The following is a 20464-nucleotide window of genomic DNA, read 5'->3' on the forward strand; positions in this document are numbered from 1 at the left end:
CATCGGGAGGCGGGGGCCGGGGGGTGGGCCCGGACGGCCGGAGGGGGCACCGGGCACCGGGGCCCTGCCCGATCGCTCAGCGCTGGCCCCGCAGGCTGGGGATCCCGGCAGGCCTCAGTCCGCCCGCCCGCAGAGGGCGCTGTGAGTCCGCCGGGCCTCGCCGCGCCCCTTCCGCCGCCGGCACCACCGCGCAGGTGAGGCCCCGCCGGTCCCCGGGCCCGGCCCGGCCGCAGCGCTTCCCCGGGCGGTCCCGCAGGCTGCCCTCCGGGCCGCTTCGCCCCTCAGGCCTGCACTGGCTGTGGGCACAGCTGCATCCCCTCCGGCACCTGCGGGCTGGGTCCGATCTCCCCTCGGGCCCGTGTTTCCCCCCCGGCTGGGTCCAGCCGCCTTTCGGGCCCGTGTCCCCCCCACGGCTGGGTCCGATCTCCCCTCGGGCCCGTGTCGCCCCCCGGGCTGGGTCCGGCCTCCCCTCGGGCCCGTGTCCCGGGCCAGGGCCGTGGGTGCGAGCAGCGCTGGCAGCCCCCCGGCCCCCCAGCCCCCCCTGAGTGCCCTGTCCTGCAGGCGGATCCCTCCGGCAGCCCAGGGTGAGGCAGCATGGGGAAGAGCTGCAAGGTGGTCGTGTGCGGCCAGGCCTCTGTTGGGAAAACCTCGATCCTGGAGCAGCTCCTGTACGGGAACCATGTGGTTGGTGAGTCGGGGGGGGGAGGGGGCCCGCCTGGCTGCTCTGCTGGGTGCTGGGCAGCCCCCTGCTGCGGGGGGGCAGGGCCTGGCCCCCTTGGGCAGGGCTGTGCCTGGAGACCCCCCAAACACGCAGTGGGGAAGGAGGAAAGCTTCGCTGTCCTGCCCTGTGTCTGGCAGGACAGGTCTCTGGGTTGTGCCGCGGCCAGCTCCTGGGCCAGGGTCCCCATGTCCCCCCTGCCCCCTCTCTGGCAGGCTCCGAGATGATTGAGACACAGGAGGACATTTACGTGGGCTCCATTGAGACAGACCGGGGGGTGCGTGAGCAGGTGCGCTTCTACGACACGCGGGGCCTGCGGGATGGCCTGGAGCTTCCCAAGCACTGCTTCTCCTGCACGGATGGCTACGTGCTGGTCTATAGCACTGACAGCAAGGAGTCCTTCAAGCGAGTGGAGCTCCTCAAGAAGGAGATTGACAAGTCCAAAGACAAGAAAGAGGTGAGAATCCCAGGGAAAAGGGGCTGCAAAGTGGGATCTGCTCCCCTTGTTCAAGCTCGCACCCAGAGGTTCCCCTTTTCTCTAGCTTGTCACAAGTCGATGACAGGGTTCCCTGTTTCCCTGTTCTGTTAGACTCTCAACTGTAACTGGTTGCTGTCCTGGGATGCCTTCTGAGTGTCTAAGTGCTCAGCAGGCCCTCCCGCTTTTGGGCTGGTTTGAGACACACAGACCCGAACAGAAGGGGAAGCTGCCAGAAGGGAGCCTTAGCATGGAGAAGGAATTAGCTGCAGGACTGGGCTGGCACCCAGGGCCTTGAGGCAGAGCCAGACAGCACTGCTCAGCTCTGCATTTTGGTACCTTCAGGGATTCTTCTTGCCCTTTTTTGAACAGGTCACCATCGTGGTTTTGGGCAACAAGTGTGACTTGCAGGAGCAGCGCCGGGTGGACCATGACGCAGCCCAGCACTGGGCCAAGGGCGAGAAGGTGAAGCTGTGGGAGGTGTCTGTGGCTGACCGGCATACGCTGATCGAGCCGTTCATCTACCTGGCCAGTAAAATGACACAGCCACAAAGCAAGTCTGCTTTTCCCCTGAGTCGCAAGAACAAGGGCAGCGGATCCATGGATGGCTGAGCCTTGTTTTCCCTTCCACTGCCACCTCCCCTCCCTCACCTCCCTACTTCCCTTGCACATACCTCCTGCCAAGCCTGTTGGGTGTCACGGAGCCTGCGGGAAGCATGGTGGCACAAGGAATGGGCGTCCCAGGGCTGGGGCTGCTCTTTGAGGATGAGAGAGGTGAGCCATCTCCCTGCACTGGGACAGGGACTGCTCTTTTCACTGCCCAGCCCCTGCAGATGCTGGAGGTGCTACAGGAAAGCCAGGATCCCCCACGAATCCCTCCGCTCTCCAGGCACAGGCTAGCAGGCCGGCGGGCCTGCTGGAGAGGAGGCACAGTGGGGCTGGCCAGCAGGTGGGGATCAGCTCCATGGCCAAGCACAGCCGGGCCAGAGGAAACAATTCCCTCACTCTTGAGCTGCTCCAGTTTTACGTTTACTGATACCATGTCAGAAGAGCCCATTTGCTGGCCCTGCCTCCAGCTCAGCCGCTGTCAGAGCAGCTCTCCCTTGTCCTACCCCAGCTGGCTCTGCGGTGCTGCAGCAGAGTTCCTGGCAGATTGCCCCTTACCTGCAGTGCCTACTGCTCCTTTATGTGCAGGAGTATTCAGTTGTCCTGCCCTAGTAAATATATAGTGCAGGGCAAGGTGCTGTTTTTGAGGGCAGGGTGCCCATCCACCACACTGCAGCCCTCCTCTTCCTCAGTGCAGACTCAATCATGACCTTGGAGAAGCTGGCACTGTGCTTAGCCTGCACGCCCCGATGCTTAGGGCTCTGGCAGCTCTCGCTGCCCATCTGTCACGGTGCTGACTCTCCTCTCAGAACCGCCACAAGACAAGGGAAAGGTGTCCCCGCACTGCCCAGCAACATGTGTTCCCGTCAGCTAGTCTGGATCTAGGGGGAGAAAAAAAAAAAAAGACAAGAAAGCCCTGGCTTGTTTATACTTGTTCCTTTTATTTACTGAGTAACACAATAAAGCGATGAGATTCGGTTATCAAAATATTTTCCTTTTTTTTTTTTTTTTTTCCCCAACAGTTATAGTACATCAAAAAAATATACAATGAACATTATAGGAGGGGTACTGGCCAAGTCCCTAGAGTCTGTTTATTCCATTTTTTGTGGGATTTTTTTTTGTGTGTTTGGTTTGTTGTTTGGTTGTTGTTGTTTTTTTTTTTTTTTTAATCAAACTGTTCACATCACTCCAAGGTTATTTACAGAGGGGCACACGTTATTGAGCGCTATGGACTATGCCCTACTACCTAGTACAGCATACGCTAAGTCAAAGGCAGTAAATGCTTTGGATAGCACAGGAGCGGGGAGGGTTTCTGGAGCCGGGGGATGCGATAGAGGGAGTGTGTTCTTATGCAGCTCGTTGCAGTATTATTGTTATTAGAAGGAATGGCTTTCAAGGGGTTAAAGTGCCAAGTATAGGAGTGTATTAGGACTCCACTGGTGGAGGGGTGACTGGAGCAGCCGCTGCTGGCTCCAGCACAGGCTTTTTAGAACAAAACGCAGGGGAACGACCCACCAGTGTCGAGCGGCTCCTGCAGGCTGGAGCACAGCCGCGGCTGGCTGTTCCCGGCTCCTGAGGCTGGTGGGCACGTTGCAGGAGGGGACACGCTGCCCTTCTCTGCTGGCAGCCAGGGCTGGAAGTGACCGGTGAGGTGGCCTGGGGAAGAGCACAGTGAGATGAGCAGGGGGAGGGCTGGAGCTGAGCTGACCACGGGCTGCTTGGCACTGCGGCGCTGTTTGGAGCTGCGTCCCTTCTGCTGCCCATGGGTCCCAGCCAGCAGAGGCTCCTGTCCTGTGGGTCGCAGGGTCCAGGCTGCGTGTCCCCTGGGCTGCGGGACCATTTCCCTGTCCTCGTCAAAGCCATTGCTGCTGGGAGCCTGCCTTCCCTCAGCTGGCGCTCCAAGTCATATCTCCCACCGCCACCGCAAGACCTTTCGGTTGTGTCTACCTCCAGCCTTCCATACAAGCTTGGATCTTCTCCTGGTGGCCCCTCTCCACCCTCCTCCTTCCCTGGGGTGGACAGGAGATGCCCTGAGCAGATGCATCCGTACCCAGGGGCTCCCCCACACTCCTGTCCTCTGCGGCAGGAGCGCAGCAGTGGCACCACGGGTCCGTGCCACCCATGGCATGAGAAACAGGCCCTCCAGACGCAGGCGTATGGCTCCGTGCCGCCCCGCTCCCTCTGTGCAGGTTTCCTGCCCTCGCGCGAGGCTCCAGCTCCTTCCCACCAGCTCTGGGAAGCAGAAGCATTTCAGCCATGTGAGTTACCCGTTGGCCGGTTCCCATTCACCTCCCGCTGCCAGGACCCCATCCTGAGCATCGGTGGAACGTGCTGGGCAAAATACTCGTGAAATCCAGGTGTTTCTTAGGGCCAAGGCGTCAGATATGTGTGCTTGTGCGTGTGGATTCCCAGGTCCACAAACCGACCAGCCGCTTCCCAAGGGCTGGGAGAGAACGTGGCCCACAGCAGAGGTCTCCCGAGTGGGCCAGAGGACGGGAAGGGAATTGTCTGCACAGAGCCAAGCGTCGCGTTGTTTTTCTTCTGCTCAGACCACAACTCCTGGCTGTCCAGACAGCGTGAGCACCAAAGTAAAACGCAGACAGCAAACGCGGTGGGTGAGCTGCTCCCCCTGGATTGCATAGATCGGGGTGGGTTGTCACTCCAGCGTAAGGTCCATTTGGGTCGCAACTTTCCTGCATATTTCTATTTACAGCAGCGCGCTGCAAACCCGGAGCGCCACAGTTACAGTTTTCAGACCAGGTCAGCGCTGGGCTTTCTGAGCACAGTGAAAAGCAGAGCTACGGCTTCGGGGTCCCTGCGAGCCCAGCTTTCTGCAGGCTACGACGGGAGCACCACAGGGAGAGTGCCAGGCGTAGGCTACGGGTGCTGCCTGCTCCTTTGTACCTGATTGTCCGGGCTGCTGGGGACACCTTTGTTTTGGGGAATCATCGGTAACTCCCTGGAAGCTCCTAACAGGGACGGGGTTTGCAGGGCTGGACATGGCAGCTGGCCAGCAGGCGAGCAGCAGCGTTGCCTTTCACTGGAGAACCGAAAGTGCTTTAGGGACATTCACTCAGCCTCACACAGCATCTCCTGGGAGGTAGGGGCAGGGCTGTCCCCCACGGGTGGGACAGAGGCAAACAGCTGGCACCGAGCACAGGGACATCTCCTCGGGGAGCCTGCACCGGGTGGCCCGGCTCTCCCATCCTCGCTGGATGGGCTGGATGGGCTGGATGCGTGCCCAAGTTGTGTGCTTCTGGGGGCCAGGGCAGGGGCACTGTGCTTTCGGAGGGAGGAGGCACCGGCCCTGGGCTTCGGCTATTGCTCTCGGAGTGAAGGTACGGTCAGTGTGGCCGGTGCCTGCCGCCGCAGGGGCTCTTTGGCTGGTGGGACGTAGGGGGTTGTGGGGCGTAGGGGGCTGGTGGGCAGCATGGAAGCCCCCAGCCAGCACAGGCAAGTGTGGGGCTGGCGAGGGCACAGCCAGCCCGGTTTGAGAGGGGAACTGCCGCCTTTCTGCTTGTGCTGGGGTCATTTCACCCAGGAAGAGCTGGGCTGAGGCTCCCATCGCAGTTCCCTTCCCACTGGGCTAGCAGGGACCAGTCTGCCAGAAGGATGCTCCTTCCCCCAGGGACCAACCAGCTCCTCTTCTTCCAGTCTGGCAACTGGGAGGGGGATGAACAAGAAGCCAGCGGGCCAGGGCCAGGCAGTCCCTGGCCGCAAGATGGTCCCGGTGACTCGGGCACCATCGTCTCCTGCGTGCCGCCCAGCTGTGCGATGGGCTCCTCTGCTGAGCACGGCGCTGGCATGGGCAGGGGGAGTGGCAGGGATGCACGACGGGGCTGGCTGGGCTTTGCCAGGGTATCTCGCTCCAGCAGGAGCCCACTCAAAGCGAAGGAGAAGCCGGGGTTGAGGTCTATGACTATGGTTTCCCACCAGCCAGAAGAACAGCTGACCCGGCAGTGCCGCCCTGCACTGTGCAGCCACCGCGGCACAGCCCGGTCCGCGGCACATGGACCCTCGGCGGGCGAGCGGCTCTAGTAGGGTGCGAAGACGATGGGGCCCGGCGTGGTGCGGACGTGGGCTGGTGGCGTTCGGAAAAGGGCTGGTCCGAGGATCGGGGCTTGGAAGAGTGTGGTGGCAGTGGCTGGTCTCAGGGCAAGGGGGCCAGGCATGGCGCAGACAGCGGCTGCGGTGAGCGGGCTCGGCAAGAAGCGGGTTGCCAGGGTTTTGGTGAGATGCTTCTGCAAAGCCAGCTTGGACTGCGGGGAAGGAGGAAGAGACACCGTGAGGCACCCAGCTGGAGGAGAGCCCCCAGCCCCAGCTCCCCCGGCCAGGCAGGCAGCCCCGCAGCAGCCCCTGCCCATGTTTGCTTTCAGCTGAGCTCTCCACGCGTCTCTGCAGTAAATGCAGCCCCTGGCCCCAACCCAACATGCACTCCATCCCATCCCATGCCAGGTCAGGGCACGCAGGGATGCCCCCGTCGTCACCTCAGCCCCATCCCGCCAGCCCACAGACCTGCCCCCTACCCTGGCTTTTGCAATGCCTGGGCTGTTTTCTGCATCAGTGCTTTCCTCTGGTGCCCTGGGATGACTTTTGCTGCCAAACTCTCCGCTAAGCTGTGTGGCTCTGCGAGCAAACACTTAGGCTTGATTCAACTGAGCCGTGCCAGCCCCAAGCACCCAACCACCACAGCTCTCCCCTTCAGAAACCACAAAAACAGGTGGAAGAATCCCAAGCGCTGCTGCCAGAGGACTCCCGAGTTATTCCCATGCTTTCCTTCCCGGGAATAAAGACTGGAAACTCCTGTCACCACTATAGCCCGCCCTCCCTGTATCACGGGAACCAAGGCTTTAAGAAAAGCAGCCCTTTTGTTTCTTGTTGCAAGAGATGGCTAACGTGGCAAACGACGTTTCGGAGAGCAAACCAGGTGGGTAACGAGCAGGGAGACAGATACCTTGAGAATACTCACTGCGAGGGCAGCATTCTTCTGCAGCTTGTTGTAGGGGCTGTACTTGGGCTTGGGCGGCTTCCCCGCCAGCCTGTCTTTGTGCCTCCGGCTGCTCATGTGCTGCGAGAGGAAAATGGCCGGGTGACCCAGAGCCGCGACAGCGAGGGCAGACCCACAGCACCACGCCACTGGGGTCCACGGGGGATGCCCAGCAGCTTCTTGCAGGGAACAGTCAGGTTACGCCACCCCTCCCCACCCCAAGCCCCCCAGAGGGCTCTGCAGGCATGCACCGGCCTGGCATCGTCACCTGTTTGAGCTGGGTCTCCGAGTTCACGTAGATCTCGCACACTTGGCAGTGAAACGCCTTGTTCTGGATGTTGATGCTGCCCTTGTTGCCGATCCGCTTGGATTTGTGCCCTGCCCGGGACAGGAGCTTGCCTCGGCCTCGCCGCATCTGGGTGCTGTGACCTTCCAGCATCGACTTGTGCTTGGCGCCTGGGTGGCAGAGGGGATGCTCAGCGAACGCTGACGTTGCAAACAAACCCAGCACCGCAGCAGCAAGAAGGATGCCCTCCAAGCAACCCGCCTGACAGCACCGCGCATCCCCCCCAACCCCCGTGCCCGGCAGCACTGGCAGGCAGAGGGGACAGGGACCTGCCTGAGAATCCGGACTCTTCCCAGGGATGCAGCAGCCCATTCCCAAACCCTGCCAAGCTCTCGTGGCCAGCTGCACTTCGCAGGCAGACCAGCAATGCTCAGCTTCTCGGAGACATCCCCCCCCACCTCCCCTGCTCTTCATGTGCCAGACCTTTGGAGAAACTGCTATTTTAAGCATGTGCTGGAGCCTGTCGCCTGTCCCCGGGCGTTAGCAGAGTCTGCAGAGCCGGGCACACATTGCCTGCCATGCTGCAGCATCTCAGCTGTGCCCAAGGTCAGAGAGGATCCGGCCGCAGAGCCAGGAATAGCTCAACAGGGTTACAGGAGGAGGGGAAGGAGGAACCCGAAATCCTCACACACCTGGGGACAGGGCGCTCTGTCTTGCCCCTGCCAGCGCCAGCACGGCGGGGTGGGGGTGAGCAAGTAATTGAAACCCCCGCTAATTCATTCTATTTTTTAAGGCGTTAAGCAAGGAGCCCGAGTCCATGTGACAGCCATGGAGGAGCACAAGCCTGCAAACATGTTGTTTGTTTGTTTGTTTGTTCTTTTTCCTCAAATCAGCTCCTAAACTTGTAACCGGAGCTGACAAAAGCAAAAGGACACATTTGCAGCTAAGCCGCAGCGGTGTCCCGAGCCAACCCTGCGCACGGCTGCTGCTGCCGCCCCGGCAGGCAGCTGGGGCTGGGGGAACTGGTTCCCAGTTCTTGCTGAACTGGGGGAGGGAAGGCCCTTCCCTTTAAAATTGGGGTGCCCATCCTTGTTTAGCATCCTCCCGAGAAAGGGGTGAGCCAGGAGCTGGCGCTGCAGACCCCACCGAGGGTCCCCTGCACCACGGCTGTCACCCCTGGGGGGGGCCCAGCCATCCCCAGGCTTCAGAGGACCACCACCCCCCCCAGACTCCTGCCTGCCTCGAGTCTTCTTCCGCTTGCTGCTGGGCTCCAAAGCTCGTGAGATTCCCAAAGGGCTTCTCAAAACAACCACGAGCCCGAACCGCGGAGCTGCTTTTGGAAGGATTATCCTGGGTCTGAAAGAGGCACTGGCACTCAGGTCACTACCAGCTTAAAAACACACTGCAATGGAATATAAAGTAGCCTCCAATCACTTGATTAAATGCATCTGAAAATTGTCTTTAATTAAGCGACATGAACAATAGGAGAGCATTTGACCTTGCTAAAATTCACTCCATAAGTCGCAGCACAGGTACACCGCCACCACTTATCTTTGCAAGCCACCTTAACGAACCCCTTTCTAATGAAGACAATATTCATTAACGCTTGCCGTTTCGGGGCGGTGCACGGATGGAACTGCGAGGGGGCCCATCCCCCCATCCCCAATGCCCTTACCGGTGTTGTGAGCCTCCAACTGGGACAGGGAGTTGACGGTCACTTTGCAGGTGGGACAGTACAGGTGCTGCTTGCTCTTCTTCCCCTCCTTCTCGCTCTCGGGGGCTGAGCTGATGCTGCTGCCCGACTCGGCTGCCTGCGCCTCAGCTGCCTGTGCGGCCGAGGAGGCCACGCTGGTGGCATCTGAGGTGCCCTCCGACAGCTCCGAGGCCGGCGGGGAGCCCAATGGGGCGACACTGCCCGGCAGCTCGCCTGGCGACTCCTCGGCACCGGGCACAAGCCCCAGGCTGCTGCACTCCCCCTCAGGCTCCTGCAGACCATTGGCTTGAGCTGGCAGGAGGGAAAGGAAAGGGGGAAAGGGGAAAAAAGAAAGAAATGGGCAGAAAGGGGAAGGTCTCTGGGCTTGAACGGGGTTTCTGGAGTCCAGCGAGCACCCTCGCCCTCCCCAAGGCCATCTCAGGCACGGCTTGCTCATCTTCATCCCCTCAAGGATGGCTCTTCCCGAGGTCTCTCCTGACACGGCATTTCCCTGCAGCTCAGGGCAGCCGGGATCAGCACAACCCCCTGGGTGAGCTCCGGTGCTGCCCGGCTCGGCGGGGCTGGCTCCCCAAACGCCCGGGTGAGCTCCGGTGCTGCTGGCTCCCACCAGCCCCATCCCTGCACGGCAGCAGAGCCCTGGTCAGGGGACACTGCCCCTCCCACAGCCGTTCTGAACATCTCCCAGAGACACCAAATCCCAGGGGAATTGCGCACCATTTCCCCACAGCGCTGCAGGGACGCACAGGGGCCAGGTACCCCCTGGAGCGTGACCTGCCCAGGGGCTCCTGGGCTGGATTTCCACCCCTTCCCCGCGCCACTGCCCCCAGCCAGCCGTGCTGTGGACCCCGTGGAGCACAAAAGCTCATTTATTAACGCTGGCGGTGGCATTTACGCTGCACTAATCGCAGCCCGAGCAGCAGCGGGATGCGGGGGGATGCTCAGGCACCAGGCAGCTGCGGTTCAGGATTTAATCGGGCTCCTCGGGATGCTGCAGGGCTGGGAACGCGAACACCACCGGGAACCGGCCAGGTCACTCGCTCCGGTGTCACATGCTGCTGGCACAGGACACACACACCCCACACCCCTTGCCCGTGTACCTGTGCTGCTGGGCTCCCCGCTGCCCTCGGGGCTGGGGGCAAAGTCGGCTGTGCCGTCCCGGCCGGTGGCCCCCGCCGCAGCCCCCACCGCCTTCTGCTTGTTCTTCATGGCCTCGATGGCCTTCAGCCTCCGCGCGTGCTTGTGGCCCTTGTAGTGGGCTTCTGCCTGGTTCTGGGGAGGGAGAGATGGGGACGGCTGTGTCGGTGCTGCGGCCGGGCACCCGGCTGGACACAGGGAGGACGGGCGGAGGGGTCAGCCCCGAGCCGTGGCCGCTTCAACACGTTTCCAGTGCAGCCACCTCCCCTGGTGACATCCTCCCTGGGGCCAGGGCTGCCTCAAAGGTTGTATTTTTAGCTGGGTGCAGCACAAAGCTGCTTTCCTCCTCCCGCCAGACCGCTCTGCACACAAATGTATTCGGGCCAAGGTATCACTTTGCTAAGACATCACCGCACTGCACGCCCAAGATAAGGACCCCGCTCCGATTAAATGCATCAAGTCACTTTTTAAAGAAGCTTTCAGGCAAAATTTACGGCTTCAGAAACATGCAATGAATTGCTAGCTGTAAAAATAAAATAAAAAAGTACATTGGCGGGGAGGACACGTCTGCCATTGTAACCTAACGGGTGTCTGACATGCAATTTACATTCACGAGCTCCCTTCTCCCAGCAAATGCTGAATAATGAAGTGCACGTTGATGGGTTCATGCCTGCACCGAACTGATAAAAACATACACAAAAGAAAATCACCCGAACATTTGTGTACGCTGCAGTCAGGGACAATGCCGCATTGTCCCTAAAAACAACCGCAGTTTCGTGATTTATAAATCCAATATGAATTAAGACACTGTACCACTGAGTAGCACGGATTAATTTGCACGGCATTCTCAGAGGCCGGCTGAGGCTCCCCGTGCTCGGTAGGAAGAAGCATCCTTTCCCTCCCCCCATGGCTTTCCAGGGGCTGGGAACAGTGTCCGGGGCTGCGCAGCGATGCTGGGTACGTGGGAACGCGAACGGCCCATCCGAGCACGGGGCCTCATTAGCAAATACAATAAATTCCCACCAGATAACGGGGCTGGGCTGCAGCCTAAGTAGGTCACCCGGCACCGCTCTGCGCAGGGACACGAGTGGCGTGTGAGGGTCTGCACCAGCACGTGCTCTCCCGCAGATGTGACCTCGGCGGGGGGGACACGGGCAGGGTGGGGGGCGAGCGGCTCAGGCTGCCCACAAGGGACCGACTCTCCCAGCACCGCGCTTCCAGCCAGGATGCAGCATGGAAGAGGAAAGCGATGCTTTTCCCTGAGCCGCTTCATTGCGGAGCAGAATAATTAAGCCCAGAAACGCTGACTTTGGCTGGCAGGGCAGCGCCCAGCCCCGGGCTGTGCTGATACAGCTCAGCCAGGCTGGGCCAGCACCGTGGTGGGAGGCAGAGCCAGGCTGGCCAGGGCACAGCTGCCCCGGGGAGGCGAGAGCAGCTCCTGGCAGCCCGTGCGCTGCCAGACACCGAGCGCGCAGGCAGCTCCGGCAGATGAGACCACGCTCGGGGGCATCGTCCCGTGGGCACGGGGGCTCAGCGCTGCCTCGCTCCTCCGGGAAGGGACAGCCGAGGCCAGGGGATGCTCCCAGGCTGGTAACACATGTGCCGGGCTGGGCTGAGCGTGGGAGGCTCCTGCCTCCATCGCTGCCCTGCACGCAGCGGTGGCAGGAGGGGGCAGATGGGCTTGTGCCACCCAAGCGAAGGGCTCCGAGCTGCTGCCCGTGCGGAGCAGGCTCCTGCCGCTCCACTCCCAGCAAAGCCCCGTCCCTCTCCTACCAGCTTCGAGCGAGAATTCCCTTTCAAACCTTTTTATCAATTCTCCCCACCAAAGATCAGCTGTGTGCAATTCATTACCGCGGGGATGAATGAATGTTTCCTTCCTCCCCTCTACAAGGTGGTTGATTTACTTAGACTAAAAAGCTGGGGAAAAAAAAAACAATCACACCAGAGCTCTGGCAAGCCAAGGCAGGGAAGATTATATTCAGCTCCCAAGGACCAGATATGAATTGCACAGGCTGATAAAGCAGCTTAAGCACAAACACCGAGACCAAGGCAGCAGGGAACAGACCTGAACAAAATGACAAGGAGCAAAAAGAGCCAGGACAGCAAACAGAGGACATGGCAGCATCGGGAGCGCCTGGGCCCACGGGCAGGGAGATGTCGGTGGAAACACCAGCCAGAGCAGGCACAGAGCGAGGGAGGGCAGAGCTCCCAGGAGCTGCCACCTGCACGCCGGGCATCCCCACCGCGGGATGCTCCTGCCGAGCCACAGGCGCTGGCACCGGCCCCACGCGCCCACCGGCCCTGCTTACCGCCGAGTTGAAGCGCAGGTGGCAGATGTTGCAGGAGATGAATTGCTTCTTCTTGAGCGGGGCGGGCACGCCGAAGGTGTGGCTGATCACCGCCTTCTGCACTGGGTCCATCTGGAAGGGGAAGGAAGGCAGAGGGCGGCTGGGTGCCGTGCCGTGCTGGCTGCCCTGGCATGGCACCGCGACGCGGCGAGCCCCCCTACCCACCACGCTCGCCGAGGAGCCGCTGCAAATGCCGGCAGAGCTCATGCCTGGTTGGGGTCTGGAAGGAGCGAGCGGCTGGGGCTGCAGAGGAGCCCCACTGGCCTCGGGGACACCCCCCGCACAGGGCAACCTGCCTTCTGTTGATGCCCGTTCTTGGACTTTTTTTAAAAAAAAATTCCAAAAAACCCCCAAATCTGCAGGGTCCAAATGCCTACAGTAGTCTGGCAGAGGGGATGAGGCCACTGTGTGGGCACAGACCACGGAACCCCATCCTCCCCAACCCCACCGTGCTCCCCTGCGTGTCCCCCCGGTCCCTCTCCCCCCACCAGACACCAGGGTCACAGGTGGCAAATTATCGGTTTCTGTTTGAGCTCCCAGTTGCTGCCCTCAACCTCCCAGTGCCACGCCAGTTCCTGAGAGACTTGGCAGAAGGGGAAACCACCAAAACGGGGGGCACAAGCGATCAAAATGGGCAGCCGGCCATTAACCCTCCATGTGCTCCGCATCACGGAGCTGCCACATCCCTGCGCAAAGCCGAAGGGGGGGGCAGAGCTGCCGCCGCACAGCCCAGCAAGGGCCAGGGGAGGGGACACGGTGCCCACCGCCGCGGGCACAGCTCACTGGGGGCAGGGTGCCCATGCAAAGCCACCGCGGGCTGCACGTATGCACCGTGCCCTAACCACACCACAAGGCTGACGACACGTTACAGCGCAGCTGCCGGTACCTCGGCGGGCGCGAGCGCGGAGGCAGAGCAGCGCTGGTTATCCGCACGCTGCTCCCGCTGCCGGCGGGGCAGATACCTGCCGGCTGATGACAGCCCCTGGTGATTCTGTCTCTCCCCGGGGCTCGGCGTCATTCCTCAGTCCAGGCAGCAAACTTCTTCGAAAAGCCATAATTGTTTTAAACGAAATGCATTTATTAAGGGGGGCGTTGGAAATAAGAATAACCTCTTTGTTCGAGCACGGCTATAATCTATAATGCAAGTATTGTTCTCCTACCCTGTGGCATAGGAAGATTATCTTATCTGAGTCCTGCTGTCAGTAGAGCCTTGGGTTTTCAGGCGATCGTATTTCTCTGCAAAGCTATTTCGTTGCTGAGACAGGTGCATCAGTCTTCAAGGCACATGCCTGGACAACAGAGCCATTATCAAGACCCCAAATTCCTTTCCAGGAGTGAGCAGAATGGTAAAAGCAGGTGATTAATGAAGTGCCTGTTTGCTATGAAATTTTACTCACTTATCTGGCATATAAACGAAGAAGCATTTGGAGTTCAGTGGAGACCTGGAGGAAGCTACAGATGGCAAAGATGCTGCTCCACCCCTGACGATAAACATTGCAATGTCCTAAAGGCAGCATCGCTGCGCTGCCTGTCTGTGGCCAGAAGCAGGGCCGGCACTTGTTTTCAAGAGAAACAGCTACCTTTTCCACACAAAGAAAAGAAAAACGGCTCTAACCTTCACAGCAGCATCAGCTGCCAGTACCCGGCTGGTGGCTCCCATGGGCTCATCCACCCCCCGAGCACCAAACAGGGCTGGGGGACCAAGGAGGATGCAGAGGAAAGGGGGATGCTGGCACAAGGATGCAAAGGTGGCTGGGGACTGTCCTGGCCTGAACTTGAACCTGCCATTGAAGCCAGCAGCACCGGGGCTGTGGCCAAGCACCAACTCCAGGGCAGTGGTGCTGAGCGGCGCCAGCAAAGGACCCCCTCGTCCTCCCGGGGCGTGAGGCGATGGCACCAACCTCGGTCTTTACACCACTTCTGCTTTCGCAAAGCCCCCATCGCCTGGCCCCACGGCGCAGCAAGAAGTTGTGCCCATCAGAGCACCCATGCTGCCCACGACCACCCCAGGCAGGTGCGGAGCCACGAGCACCCCTGGACCACAGCCTGGCTCTTCACCCCAGCCCCACGCATCCCACCACAGCCAGTGCAGCTGGTGAGCACCACTGCTCCTGCCATCCCACAGCAAACGCAAGCACCGCATCCTGAAAAGCCTTCGGGCACCCAGCCCCATGGAGCACCCCCGGCGGGCTGAAGAACCCCTTGCCACAGCCACCCCTCGCTCCATCGAGCACGGTCTGCTTGCCATGCGCAGGGGGCTTCACTGGAAGCCCAGCCTGGCGCCATCCAGCACGCAGCACCGAGCGCATCCAAAGCCCGGATGCCACCTCAGAACCCTTGTACTTCTCTCTGAATAAAAATACAAACCCACCATCAACTTCTCCATAGCTTCTCCATCACTGCTGTTTCAGCGATGAAAAAGTGTTCCCAGCTCTCTGCCGGGGCTGGTGAGGGTCTGTGCCACAGCGGTACCTACCAGCACCCGCAGCCAGGTGGGCTGAGCCCCTTCCTGGCACTTCCCAGCAGAGGCAGGCTTTGGGCACCACACGCTTGGAGAATAAAGATCTCAGTTTTATAGTCAATTCTTATTGACTCACATTACTTTATCCCTGGATGTTCCTACCGATATAAATAGCGATCCTTGTGCTGAGCTCCCTGCCGCCCACCGAGGTCAGAAACGGGAATTCACAGGGACACAGCATCACTTCAGGTTGCGTCTCCTGTTGTGGTTTGCAAGGTGCTGCTGGGTCCTCAGGATCTGCAACATCCCAAGAGCTCAAAAGGGCATTTTGAGCATGAAACGCATCTTCTGTGTTGCATTAGGGCTTTCCCCCCCCGCCTGTTGTTGTTAAAGTGGCAGGAGAGCTCAGCTTGGAAAGGTTTTGCTTGTTCCAGAGTTAAACATCTGCTGGGTTCGTGGGAGCCTTGTGACCTGCTCAAAGTGCAAAGTGTTCTGCTGTGCCGCTGCAAACTGCTCCTGCTCTGCGGGGCAGCGCCGAATCCTGCACAGCATCACCAGCAACGCCGGGTAAGCAAAGGCAAACCCTCAGATTTCTTTTTATAGCAACTCCGATATGGCAGCTCTCTCAAAAAGTAGAATACCCCGAGTGATGCCCCCTCCCAGCCTCCTAAATCACCCCTGAGGCTCAGCTGCCTCAGGCTGACCTGGCATCACGGTGACTTGGGCAGGGAAACAAGGAGCTGCCTGCCCGGCTCTGGGGCGCAGGGATGCTCAAGCCCTGCACACCGTGAGGGCCGGGACCCTACCCTGGCTCCCTGCGAAGCCGCCTGCCCATGCACGACGCTGAACCCCTCGCACTCCCAGTCTCAGCCGCCTCTCCAGCACAAACACAGCCCGAAGGGGCAGCTCACACCCCCAGACAGTCAGGGCTGGCTTCGCTCAGCTAATATTGCACACCGATGTGAGCTCAGAGCAATGAACTCAAGGTGCCCCCAGCACCTCCATCCCCATGTCCAACACCCCCTGGGGCAGAGGAGTCCCCACCCAGCACAGAAGCAGCTCGACAGGGCTGGGCAGCTCCAGCAAGAGATTCATTTCCCAAATTGTTATTTTTTTTTTTTAAAGCAACACAACCCTGGAGGACGTGTGCCAAGGCAGGGGCAGGCAGGAGCCAAGGAGAACAAACAACAGGGTCTGGTTCAAGTTAGCTATTGAGTCCAGCGACTATAAAAAGGAGCCCAGACAAAGAGCAGCAACCTTAATGGCATCAAAAAAAATCCTCCTCTCCTCTGTTTCTGCTTGTTAGCACAGGGGAGAGACAGGCTAAAGCTGGGATTTCAGGAGAGCTTAAAGGAGTTACATGGCTGAATCCCATTCAACAGCAACAGGAATCCTGTACTTAATTTCTACGGCTGTCTTTGAAGATCTCGGCGATAATTTGCACCTTCCAAGCACGTTTAATCTCAAAGCCATTTACAAAAGGCTGGTGAGCAAGCAGGCAGCTCAGGAAAGTCCTGGCTCCAGGCTCACAAGGGAAAAAACCAGGCATTTACCAAACGCAAAAACATCAGCCGTGCCTCTGCAGGGGGGAGCAGCCCCAGGTCCCTCTCCCCACCGCCCCACCTCCCTCTGCACAGCAAAACCTGCTCCTCAGCGATGCCAGGAGCCCGCTCTCAAGAGAACCCCAGGCGGCTGAAACACCAGGGCAGGGACTCAAAGCAAGGCAAGAGAGGGGCTCCTGGAGCAGATCCCATCCCTCCCATCAGCAAGAGGCGCAGGGCAATACCTGGGTGGATGATGGAGACCCGAGCTGGGCTGGCAGCAGCCGGGGAGAGAGGCACAGAGCTGGGAAAACACCGCTTCACACCCGAGATACTGTCACATGTCTTTGGGCACATCCATGTCAATTTAGACATGTAACAGAACGTCTGCAGAGACACACGTGTAACTGCATAACCCAAGCACTTGGTCCTCTGGTTCGAGGTTGGGGACCCTGAGCCCAGCCAGGCAGCAGGAGAAGCCCCACAGCTACCAGGCTCGCCCAACACCTGCAGCACCAGCCATGCTCCTTGTGTCTTTATAGACCTTCTCTTTCTTTCTTTCCTTTTATTTATTTATTTTTCAACTAATTAACTGCTCTCCAGAGCTACTTTATTAATATTGATTCCAGGAGCAAAATCCAATTGATCTTGGTTAGAATACACCATCTTTTTAATTCTGGTATATAAGGGTGATGGCTGGGCAGGAACCGCTCCGAGCTAAGGGCAAGGCGGGTGTGTTGCACCAGCATCCAGCAGCCAAAGACCCCGGTAATTAAGACAGAAATTACCCTCCAGGGTTTGAGAAGTGGTGCCATGTACAAGAGGAACTCCTGCAAGGGAGGAGGGGTCCGGCAGCCGATGCCCACCCACCCCTGTGGGACTCACCGTGTTGAAGTTGGGGAAGAGGTTGAGCGGTGACGTCCCGTTGAGCCTGAAGGTCAGAAAGTGCTTGATGTCCAAGGGGGGATGAAGGGGACGGCCGGGGATAGGCAACGACGCTAAGAGGGGGCTGCTGTGTCCGGAGGGACCTGGGCAGGCAGAGGGGAAAGAGCAGCATTAGCGTTGGTGGCCCCTGCTCGCAGTGAGGGGACATGCCACATGGGGACATGCCACACAGGGCCATCTGCCACAGGCTCCGGACCCTCCTCGGTGAAAGGTCCCAGCCTGGGGGTGCCCTGGGCACCCCTCTGCCTTTGGGGCTCAAAACCAGCATGCCAGTTCGAAGCCCAACACAGCATCTTTGCGGCAGAGCAGATGTGCGGGAATTCGCTTTGAACCCTCTGAAAGGTTCAAAACCTCCCCTGGGGCAGCAGCCCCTTCCCCAGGCTCTCCCACGGGAGCCCCCGCAGCCCTGGGCTCCCCACGCTGACTCCCCCTTACCAAGGCTGGGAATTTTTTTCGGTGCCGGCAGCAGCTGAAGGAGCATCCCAACCCCACGCACCCCAGCACATGCCAGGTGGGGGGCAGAGAGCTGAGCAGCCCCCACCACGGCTTTGCAAAGGTGTTGAATTTGGGGTACCCCTGCGACCCTCCAAGCCGTGTGGGTGCCCCTCCACAGGTATTCTGGGGGGAAATCCCCAGGGATGGGCTCCCCCCAACTCCAAGCCGCTGGCTCCTGCACTGGAGCCACCCGCTCCCCGGCCAGGCATTGCCACCTGCCTCGCATCGTCCCCCGCAAACCAGCCGCGAGCTCCGGCGTGTGATTTAAAAATAGCCTGGAGTTATTAATAATTTTCTGTTTAAAAGAAAAACGCCCCTGGGAAGGAGGGAAGGCTGCACAGAGGGGATCTCTCTCCAGCCTGCTCCCCGTCCCAGCGCTTTGCCCCGCTCAGCAGCCCGAGGGCTGAGGTTTTCCACCTGGATTCATCCATCCCCCTGCTGGGAAAGCATCCTCTGACCCACGGAGGGCCTGGGCTGGGGTCGTGTGCCTGTGCACAGCTCGGAGGGCAGAAAAGTTAAAGAAAAAAATGAATAAAATACAATAAATAAGGTTTCAAAATGCTGTGAGCTGGAAAAGCTCATTTGCATCTCGCGTTCACACCTTCTCCCTCCTCCAGCCCACCTGGGCAGCCCTGTCCCGCTGCCTGGAACAAGGTCAAGGCCACTGTTCCTGGGTTTTTTTTATTTCTTTCTGGGCTCTTTTGCTCTTTTTCACCTCAAAGGCAGCTGCCAAGAACAGCAGCAGTCCCTCGCGGGAGGACGAAAGCGGTCAGTGCCCAAGGGATGGAGTGCTCCCGCAGAACCACTGACCACGTCGCGACCACGCCGAGGCACTCGCCCCCCCTGCAGCCCCCCTCACCCCGCTGTGCAGGATGGGGACCCCTGCCCAGCAGTGGGTTTGGTGCTGCTCTCCCATGTGCGCTTTGCTTTTTGCTCGGCACCTGACCCTCCGCCGGCAGAAACCAGGCTGGTGCAGGAGCTGAGCTACGAATCTGAAATGCAAAGTTTGAAAGATTTTCGGAATTTGAGCAGCCAGTGCTCGCCCTGCGGGCAGTAACGACCTCTTTCTGGGAGAGCGCACACGGGCGGCTCTTCAGCGGCACCGGAGCCGTCCCGGAGTCAGGCTTGACTCCGGGGAAAAATTACATTTTGCTTCATCAGGCGTGCATTGATCGAGTTAATTCCAGAGTCGCCCAGAAGGGAAATCTGTGAAACTGTTTAAAAATAAATAAATAAAATTATTGCAACAGCCAGGAGAGAGGGAGCAAAGGCAAGCAGAAATGGGTGAACGATGCATAATTAACCTTCTGAGGCGTGAAACAGTATTTCTGCATCAAATCATCTGAGACGGCTGGCCCGGGCATTTGGGGTTGGGTTGCAAGGGTTTCCACTTGCCTTTGTCAGTATGGTTTGCGCTGAGCGCACTAGCCTTAAAAAAAAGATTAAATAAATAATAAAAAAATTTATATATTTTACATTTACCACCGAGAGGAACAAGAGGGCAGGCAAATGCCTCCTCCCCCACCACCAGGAACCCAACGCAGGGAGTTTGCTCCACCAGCAAAACCCAGCTGCTGCTGCTGCACAGCCCCACGGCCGAGGGGTTTGCTCCCTGGGGTGCTGGGGGGGCACAGGGTCCCAGGGCTGCCCACCACTGCCCACCACCACAGCAAAGACAAGCCACACCAAGCCACTCTGGCACATCCCTGAGCCCAAATCTATGGATTAAACATATTCCTGGGCTGGGTCTGCAGCCCAGGGGTCAAGAGCCCAGAAATCCCAGCCAAGACAGGACCTGGCAGAGGGGGCAGGATCTCTCCCTCCCGGTTTTGCCACTGAAGTAGACAAGACCCCCAGGAGCAGGAAAAGGGATGAAAGCCTCCAACAGCATCATCATCATCATTGAGGCACCCTGCGAGGAGCGGCCACAGCACCCGCAGGCATCAGAAGGAGGAAAGCCAGCGCCTGCCACAGAAGGGATGTGCTGCAGCCGGCACGGCTGGCCATCCCCGGCCACCGAGGGCAAACAGGACAGCAGCTGCATGGCACAGCGACAGAGGCTCCATCAGCTCCGCTTTGCCTGAACCTCATATGATCACAAAAACCCAAGTGCCACATGCAGGGAGCGGGCAGATGAGTTTGCAGCCACAGACCCAGTGCCAGCAGAGCTCCCCGGTGAGGAGCGAGCTACCCGAGCATAGAGAGAGCCACCCCAACACGCTACAGCACCCCCCAGGGCACCAGGTACCCGCACGATGCTCTTGGGGCATCTTCCCAAGGTTACGAGGCCGCATCACTGCGGATCCAGTGCCTCACCTTTGCTGCAGGGCAGATTCCAGCAGCAGCTGCGGGCTGTATTTTTAGGTATTAATTAGACACTCAATTAAGGGGATTTGTTCTGGGGAGAGTGGCAGGGCCCGCAGGTCTGTATAGGATGACATGACCTTGCCCGCGGTGACGGGCACGGCCACCGGCAGGGTGGGCTTTGCTGGTGAATGGCATCCCCAGATGCTCAGCCTGCAGTTCCGGAGCGGGACTGTCCTCTGCCACAGCACTGTCATCATCCTGCCCCCAGTTTTGGCAAAGCAGCCCCCACCTCTGCAGCAGGCACCCCTGCTCTGGCACTGCGGGTCCTGCGGGTCCGGGACATGCTCGGGGCTCCGGAGCGTTTTGAGGGGCTGGTGCAAGGAGGGGAGCGCACGAGCCCCACGTTCCCAGCATGAGCACCCTGTGTCCCCCCGCCCCCAACTCCGC

The 20464-nt window shown here is 59.5% G+C and overlaps 2 protein-coding genes across 5 annotated transcripts in view; one reads left to right on the forward strand and one right to left on the reverse strand.

Moving 5' to 3' along the window:
* The first annotated feature begins 53 nt into the window (after positions 1-53).
* On the forward strand, positions 54-2712 carry NKIRAS2 (NFKB inhibitor interacting Ras like 2). Its single transcript, XM_055789964.1, has 4 exons — positions 54-194; positions 562-688; positions 934-1175; positions 1566-2712. The coding sequence occupies exons 2-4, from the start codon at positions 595-597 to the stop codon at positions 1803-1805; spliced, it is 576 nt and encodes a 191-aa protein (XP_055645939.1). The 5' UTR covers positions 54-194; positions 562-594; the 3' UTR covers positions 1806-2712.
* Positions 2713-2947: 235 nt separating this feature from the next.
* ZNF385C (zinc finger protein 385C) overlaps positions 2948-20464 on the reverse strand; it is an 80579-nt gene continuing 63062 nt past the window's right edge. Inside the window, exons 1-8 of one of the 4 annotated variants that reach the window (XM_055789958.1) lie at positions 14640-17144; positions 13155-13557; positions 12230-12340; positions 9884-10055; positions 8748-9077; positions 7055-7242; positions 6754-6867; positions 2948-6058 (exon numbers count right to left, since the gene is read on the reverse strand). In XM_055789958.1, the coding sequence (XP_055645933.1) occupies positions 5834-6058; positions 6754-6867; positions 7055-7242; positions 8748-9077; positions 9884-10055; positions 12230-12340; positions 13155-13286 (1272 nt within the window). In that variant the 5' untranslated portion in view covers positions 13287-13557; positions 14640-17144 and the 3' untranslated portion in view covers positions 2948-5833. The other 3 variants (XM_055789955.1, XM_055789956.1, XM_055789957.1) reach the window with 3 other exon arrangements.

Source organism: Falco peregrinus, chromosome 18, assembly GCF_023634155.1.
Source record: "Falco peregrinus isolate bFalPer1 chromosome 18, bFalPer1.pri, whole genome shotgun sequence".
NCBI classification, from domain to species: Eukaryota; Metazoa; Chordata; class Aves; order Falconiformes; family Falconidae; genus Falco; species Falco peregrinus.